Below are 27,119 nucleotides of genomic sequence, written 5' to 3'. Positions count from 1 at the left end.
CAAATTGACCTTCTGGTGTTTTACATCAGTCTTGTGAGCTCTGCTGATGTGAGTCTGCCCCCAAGGGATGGCTCTGCTTCAAAGTGCTGATGAAATCAGGTTTCTAAGCCAGGAAAGCTGAGATGAGATTTTGGCCCATCACTGAGGAAGCAGAGGAGAGGCTGATTGGGAAACTGTATGGCTCTTTGTCGTGCTCTTCCAGTCTCCTTCCCATCAAGGGACTGACTTTGTTTTTAATTTCAAGGGGTATTAAACGGGTGCAAAACTTTTCTATTTATCAGCTATGGGAGCGACTGGGTGAGAAAAGACTGAAAAGTACTGTCCCAGGATGTGGTATAAGCATATTTACCTTGGCCCTCTTAGGAGACAACTAGCCCACTTCCTGAGGCAACATCCTCAGCAAGTGAGCACTCTTCTCTTCCTATGTTTAAATGTGTGTATTAGTTAACTCAGCTGCTATAACGAAAGAAAGTACTACAGACAGGGTGGCGTAAGCAATCGAAAGTTATTTCTCAGAGTTCTGGAGGCTGAAAATCTGGAGATTAGAGTGCCAGTATTGTTGGGTTCTGGGAGAGAGCCATCTTCCCAGCTTGGTGATGGCCTTCTCCCTGGGTCCTCACGTACCTTCCGTGGGTGTATGTGTATGGTTAGAGACAGAGAGAGAGAGAGAGAGAGAGAGAACTCTGGTGTCTCTTCCTCTTTCTAAAGGTAAGGGCACAAACGCTGTCATGAGGGTCTCACTTTCATAACCTGATCTAAACCTACTTACCTCCTGAAGCCCCCACTTCTAAATATGAACACTCTAGGTGTTTAGAGCTTCAGCATACGTATTTGGGGGAGACACATTTAGTCCATAATAGCGTGTATGTGCACACACATAATTCTCTGTACATTACTTAAAGTGAAATATTTAGGCTATTATGGGCCAGTGTTAACTAAGCTCACATTTCTGGTATGAATTAGAAATCTTTAGAGATCAGAGCATATTTTCATTATATAATGGTCCGTGCTTATCATTAGTATGTAGTATTTTGGAATAAGGGAAGTATCCTGGAACAGATGACTTCTAAACCCACTCTCCAAAACCCAAAACTCAGAATCAGTTTTTTCATGGAAAAAGGGAAAGGGAATAATCCACTAGTTGACATGAAATTAATAATTCATGAGCTTGCTGGTTATTCCTACCACTTACCTCATTTCTGTATATTCAGCTCCACAAATGTGTGCCGAGTGCCAGCCTGGCGCAAGGCACAAGAATGGATGTCCCACAGCGTGCAGACAAGAGCGCTGTGGCTGTGCTCATGGAAGTGGCAGTATTTTTATAGATGGGACTCCTCAAGGCCTGTAGGAAAGGGGCATTCTTTCCACATAGAATATGAAAGTAATCGTGCTACTGGACATACAACCTTTTCAGAATCTCTCAGTGTGATCCTCTTGTACTGATTGGCAGTCTCCATAGAAAATATCTCATTTCTATTTAATGAATTCTGATGTTACTACAAAGCATTTGCGATCAGCCCTGCCCTTGTAGACATTTGTTCCGGGGAATCTTCACGGTGCTCCTTCTGCCCATAGGCAGCCCACCGAGGCTCACCTCTGAGGAACGACTTGCATGCCCTGCTGTTACCATCTGCCGTACCCTCCGTTCAGAGCCTTCCCGCCAACTGTAGCAAGGAACCTTTCAGTGCTCAGTGGTGGGGCATGTCAGTGAGCAGGTGACTTGCATCTGACTTCTTCCTACTATGAATCCCCAAGGGAAGAAGTCGCTTAAGATTCACAGATGTGGCCTGTAAAGATAGAGGAAAAATGCTTACGGTGACGGCTCTCAACATACATGGTCATGTTGCTCCCTGGCAGTCACCTGACTGGTCTCTTTAATGAACTGCTGCATCTCATCAGTTTCATGCTGCTGGCATGGCACTGCTGACACACATTACTACACAGAACAAGGAGCAAACACGACATGTGCCTTCCACGAAGATAGTCCAGGAAAAACTTCTGTCCTCTGCATTATATGTCTTATTCAAGAAGCATTTCATCTTACTCTGGAAAATCTAACTGTATATCCTCCCTTAGCTGGCCAGTCCCCACGTGACTGCCCCATGTTGGAACCATTGCCCGCTGGAGTTAGGCCCACCTCTAGACAACATTTTTTATTTTTTGCAGGCTTTTAAATGGCTATATTGGGTACATTAGAATCACCTGGAGCATGTGTTAGACATTAAGACTTGGCACTTATTCGAGGTCTCTGCGACTTGCACCCCAGCTGCCTTTGATGGACAGCAAAAATGGAGCCACTGCTTCAGAGTACATTTATTTTCTTATCTAGCCATTTATTAATGGACAGTAAAGCTGAGAAATTTAATGTGGAAGGAAGTCCAAGAATGTATGTCCAAGATTCTAGTAAATTCTTTTTATTGAGGAGTACTTGATGTCCAATGTCTCCGGTATACAGTATTGTGATTTGACAATTCTGTGCATTATGCAATGCTCACCTTAGGTGCAGTTACCATCCCCTTCACCTATTTTGCCAACCCCCTTTTTCCCTCTGGCAACCTCCAATTTTCTGTATTTATGAATCTGTTTCTGGGGGGTTTTTAGTTGTTCGTTTGTTTTGTTGTTTAGATTCCACATGTAAGTGAAATCATGCAGTATTTGTCTTTCCAAATCTGACTTATTTCACCTGGCATAATACTCATTAGGTCTGTCCATTGTCACAAATGGCAAGGTCTCATTTTTTTATGGCTGAGTAATACTCCAGTATATGTGTGTGTGTGTGTGTGTGTGTGTGTGTGTGTGGCATGTGCTTACCACATATTCTTTATTCATATGTAAATGGACACTTGGGTTGCTTCCACATCTTGTCTATTATAAATGCTGCAATAAATATAAGGGTGCACATATCTTTGAATTAGTGTTTGTTTTCTTGTGGTAAATACTCGGCAGTGGAATTACTGTAATGTATGGTATTTCCATTTTTAATTTTTTGAGGAACCTCTGTAGTGTTCTCCACAGTAGCTGAGCCAATTTGCATTTCCACCAAAATAGTGCACTTGGGTTCCCTTTTCGTCACACCTTCAACATTTATTATTTCTGATCTTTTTGATAACATAACTAACCTATTCTGACCGGTGTAAGGCGATACCTCATTGTGGTTTTAATTTGTATTTCCTTGGTCATGAGTGATGCTGAGGATCTTCTCAGGTATCTCTTGGCTATCTGTATATATTCTTTGGAAAAATGTTTGTTTAGGTCCTCTGACATTTTTTTAATCAGATTATTTGAGGTTTTGGTGTTGAGTTGTATAAGTTCTTTATATATTTTTTGATACCCCTCATCAGACATATCATTTGCAAATCTCTTCTTCCAGTTAGTAGGTTGCCTTTTCATTTCCTTCTCTGTGCAAAAGCTTTTTATTTTGATGTAGTCTCAATTGTTTAATTTTGCTTTTGTTTTCCTTGCCTGAGGAGACATATCTAGAAAAATTTTGCTACGGCCAATGCCCAAGAGATTATTGCCAGTTTTAGTAGTTTTAGGTTTTCAGGCCTGATGATTAGGCCTTTGATCCATTTTGAGTTTATTTTCATGTATGGTGTAAGATAGTGGTCCAGTTCCCCAGCCATTTATTAAAAAGGGACTGTCTTTTCCTTATTATATATTCTTGCCTCCTTTGCCATAGATTGACCATATAAGCATGAGTTTAATTCTGGGCTCTCTGTTCTGTCCCACTGATCTATGTGTCTGTTTTTGTGCCAGTACCATACTGATTTTGCTTACTATAGCTTTGTAGTATGGCTTGAAATCTAGATTGTGATACCTCCAGTTTTTTTGTTCTTTTTCAAGATTGCATTAGCCATTTGAAGCTTTTGCAATTCCAACAAATTTTAAGACTATTCTGATTCTGTGAAAAATACTATTGGTGTTTTGATAGGGATCCATAGATTGCTTTTAGTAGGGACACTTTAATGATACTAATTCTTCCAATCCATGAGCATGGAACATCTTTACATTTGTGTCATCTTTGTGTCTTTCATCAGTGTCTTTCTTACAGTCTTACAGTCTTCAGAATACAAGTCATCTCCTTGGTTAATTCCTGGGTATTTTATATTTGGTGCAGTTGTTTTCTTAAGTTCTCTTTCTGCTACCTCATTATTAGTGTTTAGAAAAACAACAGATTTCTGTATATTAATTTTGTATTCTGCAACTTTACTGAATTCATTTTCTCATTCTGATAGTTTTTTGGTGGAGTATTTAGGGTTTTCTGTGTATATGGTATAGTATCGTGTTATCTGCAAATATTGACAGTTTACTACTTCTTTACAAATTTGGATAAATCCTAAATTTGTAAGCTGCACCGTTATGGTCTCACATTTTCAAAATGAAGCATGTGGGCTTTATGACAGCTTTATTTCTCATGGTTCAGTGACTGTCTTTTCCTCACAACTTTAAGAATGTATAACCAATCATGTTTGTCAGAGTCCATTTTCCCCTGCTCTTTTCTGTCCTGGTAATTAAGTTAAATATTAGCTTTTAATGTGCCTTTATCTTTAGATTAGCAAAAATAACTTTTGTTCCTACCCCTTAGATTGAAGGCATTAAAAGTATGTTGTAATTTCTGTATTCCAATAATGCTGTAAAATTGAATAGCAGTGAAGTACAAATAAAATCAACCAACTCTGGTGAAATTTTGGCTAGAGGGGTTAAAAGAAGAAATACATAGAGAACACACTGCATCAGACTCTATCAGGTATTAGCCCTTATCACAGGAGAGGTGGAGAGATTTTGTAATAAATAAATAAATAAATAAATGTGCCATGGAATCATGAGGTTCTTTTCCATGAAAGACCCGTATAAATGACCTTAATGGGCTTTTTAATTTTTTTTTATTATTTATGATAGTCACACAGAGAGGGGGGTGGGCAGAGACATAGGCAGAGGCAGAAGCAGGCTCCATGCACCGGAAGCCCGACATGGGATTCGATCCCGGGTCTCCAGGATCGCACCCTGGGCCAAAGGCAGGCGCTAAACCACTGCGCCACCCAGGGATCCCCTTAATGGGCTTTTTAAAGGAGGGGCACATCTGTTGATGAAAGAACACCACTTTCTGGTGCTGCTGCTACTTCTTTCTCTTGGTGGTACGTGCAGGTCCCAGCATCAAGAGAGAATTTAGAAACAGGAAAATAGTCACCTTTTGAAGGATTCTCAGATGCCCCTTTTTCTTCAGTGCACTGAGATACCTTTCTCTAGGCCAAGAATTTATACTTTCAAAGAAAATTGCCAAATTTGGGGGAGCTTACCAAGTTTAGAAAGGAAATCACAATTGTTGACACATGATCTTATCCTATTTGGATGAAAAATGGGATAATACTGTTTGTTATGTTTGGGGCCCTGAATATAACGTATAATTGTGGGTCTTTGGGAATTCTCATTTTTCTGTTTAAAGTATTACATTATACATTGCATCATATTTTATTTTAAGGATGCGCAGGAGCTGTGTGACTTTTTGGTTTTCAGCTACTATAGCTGTTTTCACATTGGTCAATTGACATGATGCCTGCTTCCTAAGATTTTGGTGAAGCTTTAAATTGGAAAATACCTTATCTAAATAGCAGTCTCAGAACAATAAAAACTACTCAGAACACCAGAGAAGAGCAATCGAAAGTATAAGTAGGCCATATGTATTTTAACGATTAAGGATGATCGTTCTTCAGCTTCTCTGTAAATCTTCTGAGTTTGGGTTGAAGAGTAGGAGTAGGGGGCAGGGAGGAAAGTGAACAGATGCCAGTTTCTGTAAACAAATTGGTGGGGTGGTTTCTCCTTGTATACTTAAGGATGATATTGTTGGCTCCTGCCCATTTGCAGAGAATAGGGCCACCTGTACTGTATGACCTTGACTTCACCTCGTGAGATGAAAGTGGCTGATAGGTTGAGCAGTGGCCATAAGAAGTATGTGATCTGCTCATAGGGGAGTTGCTGAGAGGTGAAGTGCCTACAGGGAAAGCGCTGCCTTGGAGTGCTGTCTTGGACAGCCCCAGGGTTTCCACTGCCTGGACCACTGACCTTCATAAACTCTCAAGGCAGTACCATCTTGTGCAGCATAGTCTGGGTCTTTACTCTTTCTTCACTCCTTCAAAAATTCCCACATATCAGTACAATTTTTTAATTAAAATATGGTTGACACACCAAATGTTACTTTATTAAACTTGTTTATTTGTTTTGTAAGAGAAAGAGAGTGGGAGCAGGGGCGGGAGGGGCCGAGGGAGAGAGAATCTTAAGCAGACTCCTTGCTTGAGCATGGAGCCCAGCACAGGGCTCAGTCTCACAACCCTGAGATCAGTCATGACCTGAGCCAAACTCAAGAGCCAGACACCTAACTGGCTGAGCCACCCAGTTGCCCCACCAGATGTTACTTTAGTCTCAGGTGTATAGCATAGTGATTCCACAAGTTTATACATTTAGGCTTTGCTCACCACAAGTACAGTGACCATCTGTCACCATACTATGCTATTACAATATCATTGACTATATTCCCTATGTTATACCTTTCATCCCCATCACTTATTCTGTAACTGGAAGCTTTTATCTTCCAATCACCTTCACCCATTTTGCTCATCCCACCATCTCCCTTCCCCTCTGGCAACCATCCATTCTCTGTATTTATGAATCTGTTCCTGCTTTTAGTTTGTTTTGCATCCATCAAGGGACACCTCGGTTGCTTTAATATCTTGGTTATTGCGAATAATGCTGCAATAAACACAGGGTTGCAAAGATCTGTTCAAATTAGTATTGTCATTTTCTTTGGGTAAATACCCAATAGTGGAATACTGGATCATATGGTACTTCTGTTGTTAATTTTTTGAGGATGTAAAGTGATATCATTGTGGATTTGATTTGCATTTCCCTGATGATTAGTGATGCTTAGCATTTTTTCATGTGTCTTTGAGCCATCTGTATGTCTTTGGGGAAATGTCTTTTCAGGTCCTCTGCCTATTTTTCAATTAGATTGTGGGGGTTTTGGTGTTAAGTTGCATTAGTTCTTGCATAAGGTTTTGGACATTAACCCCTTATTGGACATATCTTCTCCCATTTAGTAGGTTGCCTTTTTGATTTGTTGATTTTCTCTTTGCAAAAGCTTTTTATTTTGATGTGGTCCCAATGGTTTATTTTTGCTTTTGTTTCCCTTGTCTGAGAAGACATAGCTAGAAAATTTATAACTTTCATCCCCTAGGATGGTGCCACGGCTGGTGTCAAACAGATTATTGCCCATGTTTCCTTCTAGGAGCTTTATGGTTTCAGGTCTCACATTTAGGTCTTTAATCCATTTTTATTTTTGTGTATGGTTTAAGAAAATGGTCTACTTTCATTCTTTTGCATGTAGATGTCTAGTTTTCTCAAGGGACTGTCTTTTCCTTATTGTATATTCTTGCCTCCTTTGTCATAGAGTTATTGACCATATAAGCATAGATTTATTTCTGGGCTCTCTATTCTGTTCCATTGATCTATTTTTGTGCCAATATGATACTATTTTGGTTACTATAGCTTTATAGTATATCTTGAAATCGGGGATTGTGGTACCTCCAACTTTGTTTTTCTTAAGGCTGCTCAGGGTCTTTTGTAGTTCCATACCAATTTTAGGATTATTTGTTCTAGGTCTGTGAAAAAGGCTCTTGGTATTTTAATAGGGATTGCATTGACCCTGTAGATTGCTTTGGATGGAATAGGCATTTTAACAATATTCTTCCAATCCATGAGCATGGAATATCTTTCCATTTGTGTCATCTTCAGTTTCTTTCATCAGTGTTTTTGGTGCAGTTATAAATGGGATTGTTTTCTTAATTTCTTTCTGCCACTTTATTATTAGTGTATAGAAACACAACAGATTTCGATATGTTAATTTTATATCCTGCAACTTCCAAATTCATTTATTAGTTCTAATAGTTTTTTGGTGGAGTATTTAGGGTTTTCCTCTTTTTAAAAAAAATTTATTAATTATAGAGAGCACATGAGAGTGAGGAGAGGGGCAGAGGGAGGGACCCTACAAGCAGACTCCCTGGTGAGTGCAAAGCCCATGAGATCATAACCTGAGCCAAAACCAAGAGCCAGGCGCTTAACTGACTAAGCCACCCAGGTGCCCCTAGGGTTTTCTATATTAGTATCTTGTTGCAAATGGTAGGTATTTATATGCCTTTTTTTTTTCTTTTTCTTACCAATTTGTATGCCTTTATTTCTTTCTCTTGTCTGATTGCTGCAGCTAGAACTTCCAGAACAATGTTAAATACAAGTAGCAAGAGTGGACACTCTTATTTCTGATGTTAGAGGAAAAGCTCTTAGTTTTCCACCACTGAATATGATATTAGCTATGCACTTGTCATATGTGGCCTTTCTTATGTTGAGGTATGTTCCCTCTAAACTCACTTTGTTGAGAATTTTTATCATGAGTAAATGATGGATTTTATTAAATGCTTTTTTTTGCATCTATTGAGATAATCATATGATTTTTATCCTTCATTTTGTTAATGTGGTGTATCACATGGATTGATTTGCAAACATTGAACCATCCTTTGCATCCCCAGAATAAATCCCAGTTGATCATGGTTAATGATTCATTTCATGTATTGTTAAATGAGATTTGCTGATATTTTGTTGGGAATTTGCATCTATGTGCATCAGAGCTATTGGCCTGTTATTTTTTTGTAATGTCTGTCTGGTTGTGATATGAGGGTAATGCTGGCCTTATAGAATAACTGTGGAACTTTTACCTCCTCTTCTATTTTTTGGAATAATTTGAGGAGGCTAGGTTTTAAATCTTCTTTAAATGTTTAGTAAAATTCACCTGCGAATCCATCTGGTCCTAGACTTTTGGGAGTTTTTTGATTGCCGATTCAATTTTATTATTAGTAATTGATATGTTCAGATTTCCTGTTTCTTCCTGATTGAGTTTTAGAAGACTGTATGTTTTTAGGAATTTATCCATTTCTTCTAGGTTATCCAATTTTTTGGCAGATAAGTTTTGCAGTAGTCTCTCATATTTCTGTGGTGCTGGCTATTTTATTTCTGATTTTATTTTGTCGTTTTTCTTAATGAGTCTGGCTAAATGTCAAACATTGGGCTTTATTCCTTTTTTTGTAGTTCCTTTACGTATAAAGTTGGATTGTTTGAGATTTATTACTGTAAATTTCCCTCTTAGAAGTGCTTCTGCTCCATCCCAAAGATTTGAATCATTTTGAGTTTATTTTTATTGTCTCCATGTATTTATTTATTTCCTCTTTGACTTTTGGTTGTTGAGTAGCATATTGTTTAGTCTCTGCATTCATGGTTTTTTTCGAGTTTTTTTCTTATAATTGATTTCTCATTTTACACTATTGCGGTCGGAAATGATGCAAAATAGGATCTCAGGCTTCTTAAATTTATTGAAACTTGTTTGGTGGCCTAACATGTGATCTAGCCTAGAGAATCTACCATGGGCACTTGAAAAGGATGTATATTCTTCTGGTTTTGGATAGGATGTTCTGTATGTCATCTGTTAAGTCCATCTAGTCTAATGTATCATTCAAAGACACTGCTCCCTTTTAAAGGGAGAAAATAACAATAATGTAATAGGAGACTTTAACATCCACTTACATCAATGGATAGAACAGCCAGGCAGAAGGCAAATATCTGTTAATATTTGCTTTATGTATTCACATATTCCAGTGTTGGATGCATAGATCTTTACAATTGTTATATCCTCTTATCATTATGTATTGCCCTCCCTCGTGTCTTGTTACAGTCTTTGTCTTAACATCTATTTTGTCTGAACTAATGTATTTATAAAAAAAACTGGGGTAACAATACATATCTGTCAATAATTACTTTAAATGTAAATGGCCTAAACGCTCCATTCAAAAGACATAGAGTGAAAGGATGGATAGAAAACAAGACCTACCTGTATCTATATGCCTATAAGAGACTCACTTAAGAACTAAAGAGATAGCCTGAAAATGAAGAGGTAGGAAAAGATACTCCCTGCTAATGAAAAAACAACAACAACAAAAAAAAAAAAAAAACGCTTGATAGCAACACTTATACCAAGGTCCTTTATTTTTTTTTTAAGATTTTATTTATTTATTTGACAGAGAGCACAAGCAGGGGTAGCAGCAGACATAGGAAGAGAGAGAAAGCAGGGACCTCATTGTGGGGCTCAATCCCAGGACCCTGGGATCATGGCCTGAGCTGAAGGCAGATGCTCAATGACTGAACCACTCAGGCACCCAGGGTCCATTTCTTTAAGTACAAATTTTTCCATTTAAAAGAATAACATGATTGTTATAAACAATCCTAAAATATTCAGAAAAAAATCCTAAGACTAGAGTGTCTAGGACAACTGCCTTGTCATGTCTTTGCTTACAGAAAATAGTGAAATGGATCCATGCTGTGAAAGGACTCCAGGAAATTTAAAGGATCCTTTGATGGGGTGCCTGGCTAGCTCAGTGGATTAATAAGCAACTGTCTTGAGCTTCAATCATGATCCTGAGGTCCTGGGATTGAGCCCCATGTCAGGCTCCTTGCTCAGTAGGAAGTCTGCTTGCCCTCTGCCCCTCCCCCCTCATGCTCTGGCTCTCAAATAAATAAATGAAATATTTAAAAGAAATAAAAAGTAAATGATCCTCTGATGAAATAGCATTACAAATGTCATCTGCAGATTCTGTTCTTACACAGATGTTCTGTTAAATGTTAATTTATTAATTTAAATATTTCAGTATACTAAACATATAAGAGTCAGCTTGAGTATGTACTTTGTGTTTTAGTTATGCTGGATAATTTAAATATGCAGATTAAATATGGTGTTATCCAGTGCTTCATCAACGTGAATTTCACCTCAGTGTTCTGCAAGCAGGTAGGAATGTTGCAATTATTAGGAAGTCAGAACTGTTTGACCTTTATGGCTATCAAAATAGTAGGAATACTGGTAAATATTAAGTTTTTCTGCAACAAATAATCTTTTCCCTGGGAAATGAAGTGTGCTCATGTTTAATCCAAGCCTTGTCAATATTTTTAAAGAAAAAAAAAGAGGAATGGCTAATCTGACGTAGCAAAAATGCATATAGATAGCCAGAAGGAATAGCCTTTATGCCTTATTTTTATTAGCTTCTCTTCTGTTGTCAATTTTTCCCCAGGCCCAGATTATATCAAACAGAGATTTCAGGAAGGTGTAGATGCTAAAGAAAATCCAGAAGAAAAAGTACCAGAAAAGCCACCTACACCAAAGGAATCTCCTCATTTTTATCGCAAAGGCACGACACCCCCCAGGTCTCCTGAAGCAAGTCCCAAACAAAGCCACTCTCCCCAGCCCTCCTCCCCAAAACCCACGAAGAAGCAGAACCCCAGCTCAGGGGCAAGACTCAACCAAGACAAACGGAGTGTGGCTGATGAGCACGTGACAGCCATCATCAATAAGCCTTTGATGTCAAAGGCTCCCACGAAGGAGGTGGGAGCCATGGTGCCCACGTCCAAGTACTCTGGCCGCCACCACATCCCCAACCCCAGTAACGGGGAACTGCATTCTCAGTACCACGGCTACTATGTGAAACTGAACGCCCCCCAGCACCCTCCAGAAGACATGGAGGAAGACGAAGGATCAAGCCAGTCTTCCTCAGCGCTGGTGCACAAGCCATCACCCAACAAGTGGAGTCCCCCTAAATCTGTGACAAAACCAGTTGCCAAAGAAAGCAAAGCTGAGCCAAAAGCTAAGAAGTCTGAACTTGCTATACCAAAGAATCCAGCAAGCAACGATTCATGCCCTTCTTTGGAAAAAGAAGCCAATTCAGTAAGTTGTGCAAGATGTGTTTTTTCTTCCTTTTGATTCTTTGAGGTAGCAGCACAGGGTGACTTACATCTTGATGACAGCTTCTCTAGCTGAAGTCCAGAGGTTAGCACATTTGTATCCTGGGACAGCAAAGAGCTCCCCAGGCAGAAATTCCTCCCTGTTCGCTCAGCCACCCACCTTAGACATCATTCAGGTAGCCAGCTTGTTCGCATCATATGTTAGCAAGCCTTGACTCACACTTCTTGGTAAGTTTTGTGGTAGCTTAGTTCAGACTGCTATAACAAAGATGCCATAAACTGGGTGGCTTAAACAACAAAATTTCTTATTTATTTCTTAAAATTCTGGAGGCTGGGGAGTCCCAAGATCAAGGCACCACAGACTTGATGTTTGGTAAGAACCCGATTCCTGGCTCATAGACCTTCTTGCTGTTCCCTCACATGGCAGAGAGGAAGAGCAAGCTCTCTCAGGTCTCCTGTAAGGGCACTAATCCCATCATGAGGGCTCTACCCCTCATGACCCAGGGCCCACCTCCCAAAAGGCCCCCTTCCAAATACCATGACATTGAGGATTAGGGTTTCAACATACGAATCTTGGAGGAACATGAACACATAGTCCGTAACTACAGCTCAATCCTCCGATTGGCTAGAAAGGAATCATGGGCCCTGAGAATGGACACCTCCTCTCAGAGCCCTAGCTGGGAAGAGGATTCCATCACCATTTGCTAGGTTCTTAGTCCTGCTTTTGATCCTCACAACAGACATAGAATAAAGGAGTAGATAGGAAAAAAAGACCTATCTATGTCTGTGTGCCTGTAAGAGGCTCCCTTCAGACCTAAAGAAATAGACTAAAAGTGAAGGAGAAGGAAAAATACTCCAGTCAGCATCTTTAGACAAAAGAGTATCTTTTCTAGCTGTTGTTGTGAATTATTCCCCTAAATATTTAGTTTGGATTTTACTTAATTAGTCAGGCTTTGCCACTAGAACATTTTCTTTCTTTCCAACTATTTAAAATCACTTTGGTCTTCTAACTTCTCAGAGTATAAATGCTTCTAAAATTTTAGTTTTCTGGTAAAAGCTAGTTTTATTATCAATTAGTCTTGAGAATCTAACATTTTTAAGTATTCAACCAGAAATCTGTATGTTATTGTGTCATTTGATGAGCATGTAGAAATTTGTTGAATGATATATGGAATTCATACTTTATCAAATTCTATAGAATTTATAAACTCTTGAAGCTAAGTAATTAATAATAAATTGATCAACTGATCTGTTGACCTAGTCACATGTTTTTGCAACAGTGGTGTTGCATGTTAAATGTAGCTTAGGAAAAGCCACAGATGACCCAATATTTACTAGTAATTTCTGAGTCATTTGCATAAAGGTGTGGATTATAAACTGATGAACAAGAATATAATACAACTAGGTTTTTTTTCTTTTGTCCATTTTAAGAGTTACACTGTTCACAATTAAATAGTAACAATGTTAAATAATTGAAGTTCATCTTTTTTATTAACTTACATTTGGTGTTTCTTAGGTTTATCATCTAAATATAATTCGATTAATCAGATTAACTTCTTGAGAATCATCCTGCATGGGGATAAATGGTTTTTAAGACAGACTAAGTCGATTATTATTAGCTTGCCTGATTTACAAGGGTGAAATTCAAACAATGCAAGGCCATATAGTTTCTATCCTGGGCATACCCAGTAGTGGGGTTCAGTTGACTTCTAGAACTCCATAAGAGGTGGTGAATGACCCTTTATATGAAATATTACTAATGTTTGATAAATTCATAGCCTCCTTGTTTAGAAGAAGTGTCTTATTTATGTGCAGAACCGTCTGATTCTTGGAGGTAGCCAAGCATCCTCCAGCCTGGTAGGTTGATCTCTAGGGATCCTTCTATACCCCAAAAGAAAGAAAGCCTAGCACTCTGCATGCCAGGAACCAGAAGTCAAGATTGGCTTGGCACCTTCATGTGAAGATTTTAACAATTAACCTTTTTTTCCTGATAATAACAGAAAGCTGCCTTTCGCACTCCTGATGACTGTTTACTTGACAGTTTAGAAGTGATAAAATCATCATAAAGGTAGTTAATGAACCACCCTTAAAACGAAAGAGTACTGCATACAGTTTTAAGATAGACACTGTATAAGTTAGAAGTTTATAAATAACTTGAAAATTTGTAGGAGTAGTCACAGGAAAGCACACCCTTGAGGGAAAACCACAGTGAAGCGGTGTTCCTTGTGAGCAAGAGATCTAGTATGAGTCAGATTCGTCATTTCTTGGGTGGTTGAGTACCCTGGGACCTGGAATTTTAGTCACCAGCTTATTGACTGAGACAGGATAGGCTGGAGGCTAAGGGTGTGGACTCTGGTCCCAGACTTCCTAGGTTCAAATCCCAGTTGTGTTGCTTCTCAGTCATGTGACCTCAGGCAAGTTTCCTAACTGCTCCGTGAGTAGTTTTCCTCATCTCTGCCTATATCGTAGGGTTGTTCGGAAAATTAAATGAGTTACTACTTACCCAATTCTTAGCACAGTGCATGGCACATAGTAAGTGCTCAAAAGGCAATGGCTATTGTACTGTAGTAGTTGAAGCATAAACTAGTTCATAAATATTCCAATAGATTTGACCCATCCTCAGGATCACCCTGGGTATTGATCTCCTAGAAATACAGAAAATCTTCTGAGACATAAGCTAACACTCAAGTGTGAGTGGTAAGAGACAGGAGGCTATGCCACAGATTACTCTACAACGCTTCTCAAGGAATGTGACTCGTATGAGCCATGGTTGCACACAGACTGATGTTTCGTGGAAACACATTCCATGTGGTACCAACATTTTTTGCAACATGGCAACTTGGGTAGGAGCCAGAAGAGACATTACAGCCTTATCAAGCAGACTAGCAAGGGGTCTTCTCATTAGGAATCTTGACTTCTTCTGAGAACTGCCTGCACTTTTTCTTAGCCATTACTCTCTTCCAAGTCTATTTTGAAATTTACCTTTCTTTTGAATTGTAAAACAAGGCATCCCTGTCATGTGGGGGGCGGGCGGGGGGGGGGGGGAGTGTTAAGATTTTATTTGAGAGAAAGCATGAGCAGGGGGAAGGAGCAGAGAGAGAAACAGGCTCCCCACTGAGCAGAGAGCCCCAAAGCAGGGCTCCATCCCAGGACCCTGAGATCATGACCTGAGCTAAAGGCAGACACTTAACCGACTGAGCCACCCAAGCATCCGTGTCACACCCTTTTGAACCATGTACACATACTAACACCCTACAAACAGTGAATATATATAAATTTGGCTATTAATACTGAATTTTGTTCATGTTTTTAGAGAAGTTTTAGATTTAACAAACTATAGTAACCCTTCAGAAGATTCCTCATTGTTTTAAATGAGTAATAGTCTTTTGAAGAAAAAAAAGCTAAATTTCTTGAGTTAGAACTTCCTTCCATATTTTGACTTCCCACACTTTATTATTTTCTGTCTCAAAGTTCTTCCAATCAAGACTTGCACTTTGCCCTGCTGCAGCCTCTTTTATTACACCTGTCTCAGTCAGTCTTGAAAAGCAAGACTGATTTTTTTTTTCATTTTGCTATTTTAAGCCACAACTGGCTACCACAGTCATGTTTATGAGACTTCACCTTAAAGCTTTCCCCACCCTGTGCCCAGCCTAGGTATCTGAAGAACACAGAGGTCACGTCTTCATATCTGCCTATTAAACATAGCATCCCAGAATTTATTTTTCACCTGGTTGCTGTTTGAACTTTCTTTTGCTGCCTTACCCTCATCTTCACTGAGTCATCTTTAAAAATAGCTTTATAAATGGAGTTGTACTAGTTGGATAAATATATATGTGTCTGTGTTATATATGTATACTTATTTACATATATTTACGTATATAAATATGTCATTCATCCAAAAATGCTAACTAATTCAAAAAGTTAGATAAATTCATGGAACCTTATAAGGATTTATGAAATAAGAGTTTAAGGTCCAGACATACCTTAGACTTTAGAAGTTAGATTCACTGAATGCACTTTCTTTGTTGTTCTACTTTTCCTTGGTCCAAAGGACCAAGACACTAAAACTCTACATTGTGGTGTTCTGACCCCATATACTTTTCCTCATCTTTCATATGTGAAAGGAATTATGAATTAAATCCACTGACCCAAAAGAGTCAAGTGAATCCAAACTTCTGATCATATTCATGAGAAAAATCTAATCAAAATTTATGGTAGTAAGAGCATTTCTTTAATCTCTATGCTGAGTTATGACGTTGAAAGATTATTTCAATTATTTTCTGAGTTATAAGAATTTCCTATACCATACATTTTAAGTTAATTATTATTGAAGAGTTACATAGATTAGGACCCTCCTAATAACTTAGAATGCAACTATTATAAAAGAACAATTGGTCATATCAAGATTTGATGGTTTTCTGCTACAATGAAATCAGAGGGATAGAGATGAAAATGCCATTTTCAAGAACTTGATTAGAAATTATCATATTTAAACTAAGTCCTGTGGCTGTAACAAGGATGTAGGGGAAAAAACAGCAGCTCTGAAGTAGACAAAGTTTAATTTTAGTTCTGTAATTTGTTTAAACTGGATGAGTAACCTTGGGCAAGACACCTACCCTCTAATTGTGCTTTTTCCCCTCATTTACTTGGGGTTTAGGGACTAGGGCTTTACTTCTTCCTCGTAGTCCCTATCTCAAGGATACCCATTTTTACTTCTTTTTCTTCCCCACTCTGATTTTTACTAATCACTGTGTTCTTCATTTAAGGCGGTGAATTAATAAGGTCAACAACCACATCCACAGCACCTGGAAAAGTACCAGATGAGATAGTAGGTGTTCATAATGAAAACCTGGATGGACTGGGCAACCCGTGTGTGCAGGTGCACGGTGGTGAGCAAAGCACAGCTCCCGCCACTACGGAACTTAGTCTAAGGCAAAGATGGAAACTAACAAGAAGTCACAAAGTGTGAAGTGTTAGGATAGACAATGGCTGGGGTGTCCTGACCTCTGCCAGGGAAGTTGTGACCTCATCTGGGGAGGAAATCTCTATAAGGATATGACCCAGGCTCTATACCTTGCAACGTGAGCACTAGACCAATTACAATTCCAGTCCTCCTTACCTACCCCACAACAAAAATCACATCAATACAACATTCAAGGACTTGGTTACCCTGTTTCAATGTAGCCTCATTAGATACTCAAATATAGTAAAACTGTTTCCTCATCTGTAAAATAACAGTTAAAATACTACCCCACCCACCTCATAGGGCCAATTTAAAACACATTTAATACTACTTAATACACTATTTTAATAGTAAATACCAAGATCATGTCTCTAATAAAGACGGCCAAGCATGAGCAGCTCTGAAAAGACAGGTCATAAGGTGGGTTTTTGTTTAAACAAAGTTTGGGTACCTTGGGTTGCTGGTATTTATCACAGCCGCATTTATCAAAATAGGATTCTGTAGTTTATTAAATAGACCTTGACTGGGGCACCTGTGTGGCTCAATCGGTAAAGCACCTGCCTTCAGCTCAGGTCATGATCCCCGGGTGCTGGGATCGAGCCCCACAATGGGCTCCCTGCTCAGCGGGGAGCCTGCTTCTCCCTCTCCCTCCGCCTCCCCTCCTCATGCTCTCTCGTGCTGCTGCTGTCTCTCTCTTTCTCTAATAAATAAATAAAATCTTTAAAAAGAACTTGATTTCTGGCATGTTGTAGCTGTGAGCAAAAAAGCAAAGAATTAGGCCGATAAAATAATTTCTGCAAGTGTTCAACTCCCCGCTGGCAATTTTTAAGGATGGGGTGGTGTCCAAAACTATGACCAGGAAAAGCAAGAGTCCTACATTTTTCCTGAGAGGCCTCATACCCTAAAGACTTTATTCTTACTCTTATTCTAACTGCCTTCCTGAGGAGATCACTCTTTCTCACCTAAATTACATCTTCACAAACAGTGCCTGTCCACCTTCCACTAGTCCCGAACCCCATTGTGGCAAACCCTCACCTGGACTGTTGTCAGAGGTTTTGAGATGAATGAACTAGATTATTTGTAAGTCTTTTTTTTTTTTTTTTCTTTTAGACTTAATCAAGACTGGATTCATTTCGTAGTGAAAGTGCGGAGACGGCTCCATCTAAATATGGCATTGCTATTTTTAGTTTATACCTTTTGGAGCTGCTGTCATTTGTTCCTGCTTTATTTACTGCAGCGGGGTTGAGTTTTTTTATATTTTTGGTAATTGATTTTATGAGCTAGTTTGCGCGTTGATATTAACATGGAAACATTATGGCCCTTTTGTTCTGTTTCATTTCCAGGGCCCCAATTCAGTCATGATTGTCCTCGTCATGCTGTTGAATATCGGGTTGGCCATTCTTTTTGTTCACTTTCTAACTTGATTGGAATTAGGAAAGGTAAGAATAGCCTTAATTTCTACATAAAATCACCGCATATAACATTCTTTTCCCGTATTCGAATTTATATATATTTTTTTAACAACTGCATATTGTCCTTCACTTTAAATTTTGGCTGTGCCTGAATGTGATTCAACATAGTTACTTAATGATGTAACTGTTTTGACCCTTCAGTGAAGTCATGACAACTAGCGGTGTTAGCGCACAGTTCTCTGCCGTGGCATCATCAGCCCTTTAAATGGCACACCCCAGTCAGACTCAGACTCAGGGAAGGAGGCTTGGAATTAGGATGGGATCGCGAAAGAGATGACACTTGGAAAATTCAGCCAGAGGACCTGTTCAGTTCCCCTGGGAATGCTTTGTGGCTTTGGGGTCCTCTGGGAGCTGAAGCAAGCAGCCGTGTCGGAGAGCAAAACTTAATAATCATTCTTTTTTAAAATCTGCTGAAGCAGCCCCATCCGGCGAAGTTCTTGGCATTGGCTACTCCATCTGTCCTAGCAGAGAGTGACTAAACTGGAAATGTATGGAGCTGCATTTTTTTTTTTTTTTTTTGATGGAAGTCAACAGCTGCCTTACTATTTTACCATCTGACGTTTTTAGTAGGGAGCTGGGGAAACAAACGACTGCCCGAGGAATGCGGTCGGAGGACTGTGTTGCTGTGGCCATGGTTCCAGCATTCACTCCTATCTCATTAGAAGAAATAGGTAGCAGCATCACTCACCAGTCTTATGCCATGACCTGCTGCTCTAAACATCTCCTGGAATGTTCCAGGAGAGAACGTTTCGTTTGCTTGTGCACGACTATGTTCATTTTTGCTGTTTATTGAAATAGGATGTAGAGTCCTCTACAACGTGTGGTCCTGGCTGGATGAGACACACTTGTTGCATCTCAAGGAAAAGAAACAACAACACTCTAGAGAAGATGTGTTCATTTCGATAGCAATACATCTTTTTTTTTTTTTTTCATGCCGTTTAGTCTTCCTAAACCTGTAACAGGCTGTTTAAAATTTAGCAATGTGAAGGCATCGTACCTTCCTAAGAAATAATTTTAAATATTTTTAACATTACTGAGATGAATTATTTATGCACTTAAGAGGTGCTAAATTTTAAAAGCTGAAGGACAACAGAATTCTAAGAAGTGTAGTCAAAATGTTGCATGGATTGCAGTAATCGGTGTTTAAAGGATTCAGTTTCATTGCTGACGTACTTTACAACCAAATAAAATCTTGTCAGTGACTATGTTAATTCCCATGAAAGTTAAGCAAGATGCTATTAATAACTGCTCTTTTCTTTTTTTTCTCCAACTTAAATTTTTGTTGAATACATTCAGGTAGAGCGTAAAGCTTTGTTAAACCTCTGCTTCTCGATTTTACGCCTTTCGTGTTTTTCAAAGTCCTTTCGTAATTTTATTTCACATTTTAAAGGCTTAGACATTTTTATTTAAATATTTGTCTTTTGCAGTCCTTTGTTATTCTGACATAATCTGATTTTTTTGCTGTTTTATAATTCATCTTTATTACTCAGAAGCATGCTTATTTAGAGACACTACGTGGTCTTTATAAAAATAATTATTTAAAAAGAAATCAGGGGAGGAAAGGTATCTTAAATTTCTCGAAGACATTACATTGTGGAGAAGGAGCTAGCTATTCCTAAATATTTTCACGATCTGCATGGTTTAATCAGATTCTTTTTACCTTATTTGCTACCTTTTTAATGCAGAAGAGACAATTCAGATGTTAGCACAGGTGTGGACTTGAATGCTTTGTCATCTGCAGGGTAGTAACCCAGTGATGTTTTTTGCAGAAGTGCAATATGTTGAGAATCCTGGGTGTGACCAATATGGAATAAAGAAGAAAGCAGAAAGAGAGCAAATGAAAATTACAACTTGTATATTTATTTATTTTTTACATTTTGCTTTGACTTTTAAATTTAGGAAGTACGTTTTTAGCCAAGAAACATTTAAGCTCCTGTGTCAGTCTCAGTACTCTCACTGCGCCTTCCTAACCCTGTAGCTCTTGATGCTGGGAAAGCAGATTTTTTAAAAAAAAATAAAATATTTAATCTTATTAAGTGTTTATTTAAAACGTGTAATGCTTTGGAAATAATGGGTAACAGATAACTAAAGGATATGTTTATAAAGTGAGCATGTTGGTTCCATTTATAAATATATGTATGATTTATAAGCTTTTTTAAAAAACAAAGCTCAAATTGTTGGTATTTTTCTAAAATGTGCACAGCTGTATTTTACATGAAAGGCTCTTTCTAATGGGTTGTTATACTGTACTCTACATTTTGGACAGCACATGAAGTCTGCCAATGTACTTAATAAAACATGACCTTGTTTATTTAAAGTTTCTTGCTGTGAAAAAGAACTCCCTACCTGTGAGTTCCTTTATTTATAATCCTTGAAACCAAAATGTATAATGTACAGTTTTCACAACTGTATCCGCTCTAATAAAAAAAAAGTTGGTTATTAATAAAGTTGCAGGTGTGTTTCCTTTGTGAGTAAATTACTGTCTTGAGTTATGTGGAATTTTTGGGTTGGTGGTTGTATTGAAAGATCTGCTGAAAACTTGACAATAGAAACGGGGTGCAAGATGCTCAATGAAGCCACATGGGAAAAGGTAGTTACACTGTACCATTGTTCTCTTCTACGTTTCTTTCATCCTGAGCTTTTCAAATAATTTTGTAAAATATGTTTCATTTTTCTGCTCACTGCCTTCATTAATTGGATTAGCTCCTTAGCCAGGGATTTTAAGTCTGCTCCTGTTTTTAGGGAAATCTCAGAGTTGGAGTAAATCCCCCTCCTGCATGAGTCCTTTTCAGTTAATTAAAGTTTTTGGATCATTGTGCCCCAAATAAGCTAATACGTTGCTATGGCCCCTGTTTAGACACATTTCTGGAAGGCTAGAGACACTGTGCAGTTGAATAAACTTGCCGCCACCAGAATTTCCAGCCACTGGGCTCCCTTTGCAGCCATCCAGGACTGGCCAAGGCTGCCTTGACACGTAGCAAGCTATGAGGTATATAATAAAAGGACCACCTCCAAACAGCTGCCCAGGGAACTGCCATGGGGCTTTTACGTTCCCAAATGAGTCACTCCTGTTGGAGGCTAAGGTATGGAGACCCCTGTACAAATAATCAAGTTATCACCTCTAAGTAGTAAAAGATTTTTCAACTTAAGTGATTAATCCCCTAGTAAATCCTAAAAGAATGGAACATAGAACAGACTATTCTGGAGCAGGCAGGCAAAGCACAGGGTGTTAGGTTATTGATTCCAGCTTCATGCCCAAACCACAAGTTTCAATGGCTAAAGCCAAAGCTGGGGTGCAGACTTCGTGGTTGGGAAATCTGGAAATTTTTCTACATACCCTTTTAATGCAATAACCATTTCAGGAACTATGGTAAGCAGGCTCCTCAGGAATACGCTCATTGCAATTTGCAGCTCTCCTCCCATGGAAACTTTGGAAACTTGTAGAGCCTCGGCTTCCCAACTTACTATGTGGCCTTGCACACGGCATATTCGGCGAGCACGGCGTAACCAGCGGCTCATCAGGCTGTCTGATGATCCCAGGCTTGTGGACTATCTATGTCCATCATTTCCTTCTTACCCCAAAAGTACTGAAAAATAGTGTTCTGTACTCTTCCTACATGAGTCTCATTTACGGGAGTAGGAGAAAATATATAGAATAAAACAAATAGTCCTAAATGCAGTGAATATGGATAAAATTCTCAGCTGTGGTCATGATTGAGTCTGGATTTTTCTCTAGTCTGTGCCCTGGTTTCCTCATCTATAAAAATGGGTGTAACCACAGCACTGACCTCACAGCGTGGTTGTAAATGTGACATGAGCTCATTTACGTTGTTAGGTGCTTCATATAGTGCCTGGCTCATAGTTTCTGTTGCGTTAGCTTTTGCCAGTTGGAGGAACTAGGAAAAACAATCTTAATTTCTCTAAGTGCCTCAAACACATTAAAAAATATAGTGAGATCCCACTATAAAGGCTGCTCTTTAAAGGTTAATTATGGCACAGGTCAGATGTTGTCTCTTCAGTGGTGATCACTGAGAAAATCAAAGGCCTCTCTGAACAGAGTTCCTGCTCTACACTAAGAGGCAGTTTTCTGTCTAATATGATGTGAGACATTTGCTTTACAAAAAACGTTCGCGGCAGTGACTCATTAGATTCTTAAAAGATCCCAGGACACCTGGGTGGCTCAGAAGGTTGAGCATCTGCCTTTGGCTCAGGGGTGAACCCTGGGTCCCGGGATCAAGTCCTGCATCGGGCTCCCCTGCAAGGAGCCTGCTTCTCTCTCTGCCTGTGTCTCTGTCTCTAATGAATAAATAAATTTTTAAAAATCTTAAAAAAAAAAAAAAGATTCTTAAAAGATTCCTAGGGAAGAATTCCTGCAATTAAATGACTTGCCCAAGGTCGTGTAGCCAAAAAGTTACAAAACTTTGTATCCAAGTCCCAGCTCTGACTCTGAAGGTACTTTCTCATTCACATATTGGTTTATACTATTTCCATACTGTCATGCTCATCGACCATAAAAAAGTAGAAAACATGATGAAATGCAAGGTGACAGTATGGGTTGAATTAGTCCATTTCCGTAAGTTCCTTAATGCCACGAGATTAATGTGACTATAGTAGAGTTTATTAAAAGTTCTGAATAATGTATTTACAGTCCTGTTTCATGACTTTTAATAAAGTATTTGATATATTTTTGAACCTCATAAAATACTAAATAGTAACAAAAGTTAAGCATTTAAATATTTTGGAGTGAGAAGCATGTTGTACATAAACTCTGTGTGTTTGAACTTGATCTCAAGGATTAACCCAGAAATTACACATTGTGCCCAAAAGACTTAAAAGATTTAGACAAATATCATGATGTTCTTTTGTGACATCATCTCAGTGTTCCATACAGTGTCTTTGTATTCTCTTGGATCCCAGATGTGATTTAGGTAAACTATTAAAATTAACACAAAAGTGAGGGCCTAAGATTTGTTTGGCTAGTGATTGGCAAAGCAGCTGTGACTTATCAAAGATGAGGAGTGTATCAATCTTTGAAGAGAATTCTGGAGAGAAGAAATGAAGTGGGAAAGACGGACTCAGTGGAAGGTAACAGTACAGAAGTACAGGTCTTTCCATCCTTGCCCCAAGCAAACTCATTCGTGAAATATCAAGAACAACATCAAGCTTTCAATGGAATTATGATATTTGCTTCAGGAAAAGCAATGGAGTTCTTTGGTTTCAGGAATGTATGTCACATGTCACATTCCTGCCATTTATGGCACATATTTGGAAGAAAAGAAACTGATAGATAAATATCATGCCCCCCATACAGTAAATGCAGAAGCAAAGGTGAGAAGAAGCCAAAGGTCATCTAATTTTCTCATGTTCTGGACATGTTCTAACAACAGCCTCCAACCACTGGAGCAAGTACCTAGAGTCAGGTAGCTGTTCCTGAAGTTAATAAAGGCCAAGAAGATGCTCAAACATACCCTTGTTGTAGAGCTAACAGGTGGTGCAATCTGTCACCTGAGGACTAGACCTAGCATTTTAAAAGCAATTTTACGTCAGATAATTGGGCCAAATAAAAGTTAGCAGAGATTAGAAACATTCAAATCCACATGATATTTAAAAGGATAGACCGCTATCACTTAAGTCCATGGTTATTCATCAGTCCACTGAAACCAAGCAAGAATTTGGGAAGTAATCTCAACACAAGAAAGCGCCAAAGAATGCCCTACATCTTTGCCCAAAATAAAGTTTGACGCTATCTACTACATCTCATTTGTTTGGTGTGATACAAAGTGATGTGGGGGATTCAGCATAATTTTTCATTTCTCAGTGTCCACTTTATTTCCCAATATTTACGTACTTTTCAATTTGGTTTTCTCCCATTAGGATTTTTGTGCATAGGAATCTCTTTCCATGTTTTCTGACAATCCGGTCCATTTTTTTTCCTCCATGAAAGAATATTACTAATCTAAAAGACCCTAGGCTGTATTTTGGGGTTTCTGTTGGTTCACTCCAGCTGTCAACAATTTACCTGTATTGTGTTGACATTCTACAGACTTATCTGAGTAAATTATAAACGAAGCATTGCAAACTGATGTGCTACCCTGCTTTGCGCACTCCCTGGAGTTTTGTTTTGTTTTGTTTTTGCTTTTTTAAAGATATTTTTAAGTAATCTCTACACCCAATGTGGGGCTCCAACTTACAACCCCAAGGTCAAGAGTCACATGCTCTACTGACTAAGCCAGCCAGACACTGCCCCCCACCTTTTTCAAAAGATGAGCTTTCAGGAATTTCAATGTAGCCTGTGTGTTCACTACCCACCCTGACCCCTTAGTGCCCTGAAAAACCGAGCTCTCCACTGCACTGAATCATGGCTCCTCAGCTCACCAGCATGCTTAAAGACACACAATTTACTGGTGCAGTGTGACAAACATGTCAGCTTAATTGAGGATATTAATTCAAAGAGAAAAGCATAAAAAGGCATGTCACTTTCTCAGATGCCAGTTTATAGAACCAACCACACACTTCCTTTTGAGTTATCCCCCAATTCATTGGCTGTGCCAAATGCCAAAACTACATGTCCATTTTGGTATAGTCTAAGGACAGTTTTGGTGTCTATAGAATGGGAACAATAATATCGGCCTCATATTGTTTTTTAGTTTTTTGTTTTTTTTTAAGATTTATTGATTTTGAGAGAGAGCACACATGCACGCATGTGAACTCAGGTGGGGGGAGCGGCAGAGGACGAGGGAGGGACAGAATCTTAAGCACACTCCATGCCGAGCCCAGAGCCCCAACGCGGGGCTCGATCTCACAACCCTGAGATCATGACCTGAGCCAAAACCAAGAGTCAGATGCTTAAGCAACTGAGCTACCCCAGCTCCTCCATAGTGTTTTTATAAAAATCAAAGTAGAGAACTTCAATCAACTCCCTAACACATGGTTAGCTCTCAACATACGGTAGGTAGTATTACACTTGACAGTCTCAACTTTATCGGCAATTTTACTTATCCCTTCATCAAACATTTATTATGTATCATTGAAATGACTTTCTAGGCCCAAGATAGAGTGGCCCTTGCCTGGGGTGCCTTGTCAGCAAACTAGAACTTAGATAACTTTTGGGTTTCTATAAATTCTCTATTTGACCAGAAACACAGTATATCCAGTCAGCCAATCCCCAAACCCCAAACCCCAGGCCAACTCTGGATCACTCACCCTAAGCAAGGTTGAGTGTTATGGTCCCTACCAATCACATTTTTTCTTTTTTCTTTATTCTTTAACCTATAAAAGCTTCCTGCCTTTTACCCCATTTTGCAGTTCTCCAAAAGGAGACTGTTTACTTTATGAAGTGTTAAAGTTTGTTTTTAACACCTAAATTGTTTTCTTGAATATTTCAGTAGTAGTTAACTGATTTTTCTTTAAATTCATTGAAATGAAATTCCTTGGTCATTAAGTATCAGGTCCTCCTGCACTAAGGGATGTATTCTACATAGAGAATCAGCTGTACTTTAAATAGTTAAATGAGTTCAGAGGCAGAAGACAATAAAAAAATGAAAGTCCTTACTGATCCTCAGAAGACACACTAGTGAGCATTGATGCGCTTCTCATTAGAAGCTTAGGAATACTTAATATGGAACACTCATACTAGGTACAACTATTCATTAATGTCTATTACTCACAAAAACTGCATGATAAAAAGATACAATTAAGGTGTATGAGAAATGAGCCCAACAAAGACTTGCCATGATGATTATACTCTTGGTTGTAGGAAAAAACTTCCTGAGGCAGGTAGAGCATCGAGATGTTCACTCATTTGCAGAAATGTGTTACTGGGCCCAGCTATTATGTTTAATCACTATGGTTATGAACATAGGCAAATGGCTCTGGCTTTAAAGAAAATTAAAATACATTTAATCAGAAATAATAGCATAGCAAAACATCCTCATGTCAGATCCTCCAGAGCTGAGTAGTTAGTGTAGCATCTTTAGTTTGTAAGTTCGTCATTAATACTTAGAAAGAACAGAAAAGAGGATAAGAAGTTGCCTGCTCAGTTCAGTGTAGATCTCCTGATAGCTTATCTCAAATCCTGCATTAAGTTAAACTTGAATGCTTTTCTTCAATAGAAAATAAGAAACAATTCTCCTGCTCGAAACATATTTCATTCACCATTTTAAGAAAACCTGGCATTCGAGGAAAAGTCGCCTCCTGGGACTCTAAATAGCTTTTATATCATTAAAACACACCCTCCCCCCCACCACCACCACCACCAAATCTCATTCTATATTAACCACAACAGGAAGGAGACTATTTCGGTGGTTTTCAAACTTCAATGAGCATTAGAATCACTTAGAGGTAAAATACTGCTGAGTCCCACCCAGTTTCTGATTTAGTAGTTCTGGGAATTCGCATCTCTAACCTGTTCCCAAGTGATGCTGATGCTGCTGCCCAGGGAACCACACTTTTGAGAACCACCGTGTTATATAATCACGCAGTGTACAAGTAGGAGTCACCAACTACAGTTAGGCCCACGGCCCGGCTGTGTGTGTGGTGTGGCAAAGAGAAGAGTGGGAAAGAATACATACATACATGTTAACACCCGTTACCACAATACTATTTGATCCTTATAATAGATCAAAGAACTGAGATAACTTTCCCATTTTGCAGTGAGAAACCTCAGGCCGAGTGGGGTAGAGAGCTCTTCAACCAAACACAGCTGATGGGACACCTGGGTGACTCAATGGTTGAGCGTCTGCCTTTTGGCTCAGGTCATGATCCCAGGGTCCTGGGGTCAAGTCCCACATCGGGCTCCCTACATGGAGCCTGCTTCTCCCTCTCCCTGTGTCTCTGCCTCTCTCTATATATATATATGTCTC

At 39.0% G+C, this 27,119-nt stretch overlaps 1 protein-coding gene across 5 annotated transcripts in view; it reads left to right on the top strand.

The window, feature by feature from the left end:
* The window catches only part of JPH1 (junctophilin 1), an 84,067-nt gene extending 63,362 nt beyond the window's left edge, over positions 1–20,705 (top strand). Inside the window, exons 4-6 of one of the 5 annotated variants that reach the window (XM_025478036.3) lie at positions 11,157–11,806; positions 18,130–18,225; positions 19,057–20,705. In XM_025478036.3, coding sequence (XP_025333821.1) covers positions 11,157–11,806; positions 18,130–18,210 — 731 coding nt within the window. In that variant the 3' untranslated portion in view covers positions 18,211–18,225; positions 19,057–20,705. Of the gene's footprint in view, positions 1–11,156; positions 11,807–18,129; positions 18,226–18,399 lie in introns of all 5 variants that reach the window. The other 4 variants (XM_025478034.3, XM_025478032.3, XM_025478035.3 and 1 more) reach the window with 4 other exon arrangements.
* Positions 20,706–27,119: the final 6,414 nt, after the last annotated feature.

Source organism: Canis lupus, chromosome 29, assembly GCF_003254725.2.
Source record: "Canis lupus dingo isolate Sandy chromosome 29, ASM325472v2, whole genome shotgun sequence".
Taxonomy (NCBI): Eukaryota; Metazoa; Chordata; class Mammalia; order Carnivora; family Canidae; genus Canis; species Canis lupus.
The sequence above is the reverse complement of the archived record's forward strand: the minus strand, read 5'-3'. Positions and strand labels throughout refer to the sequence as shown.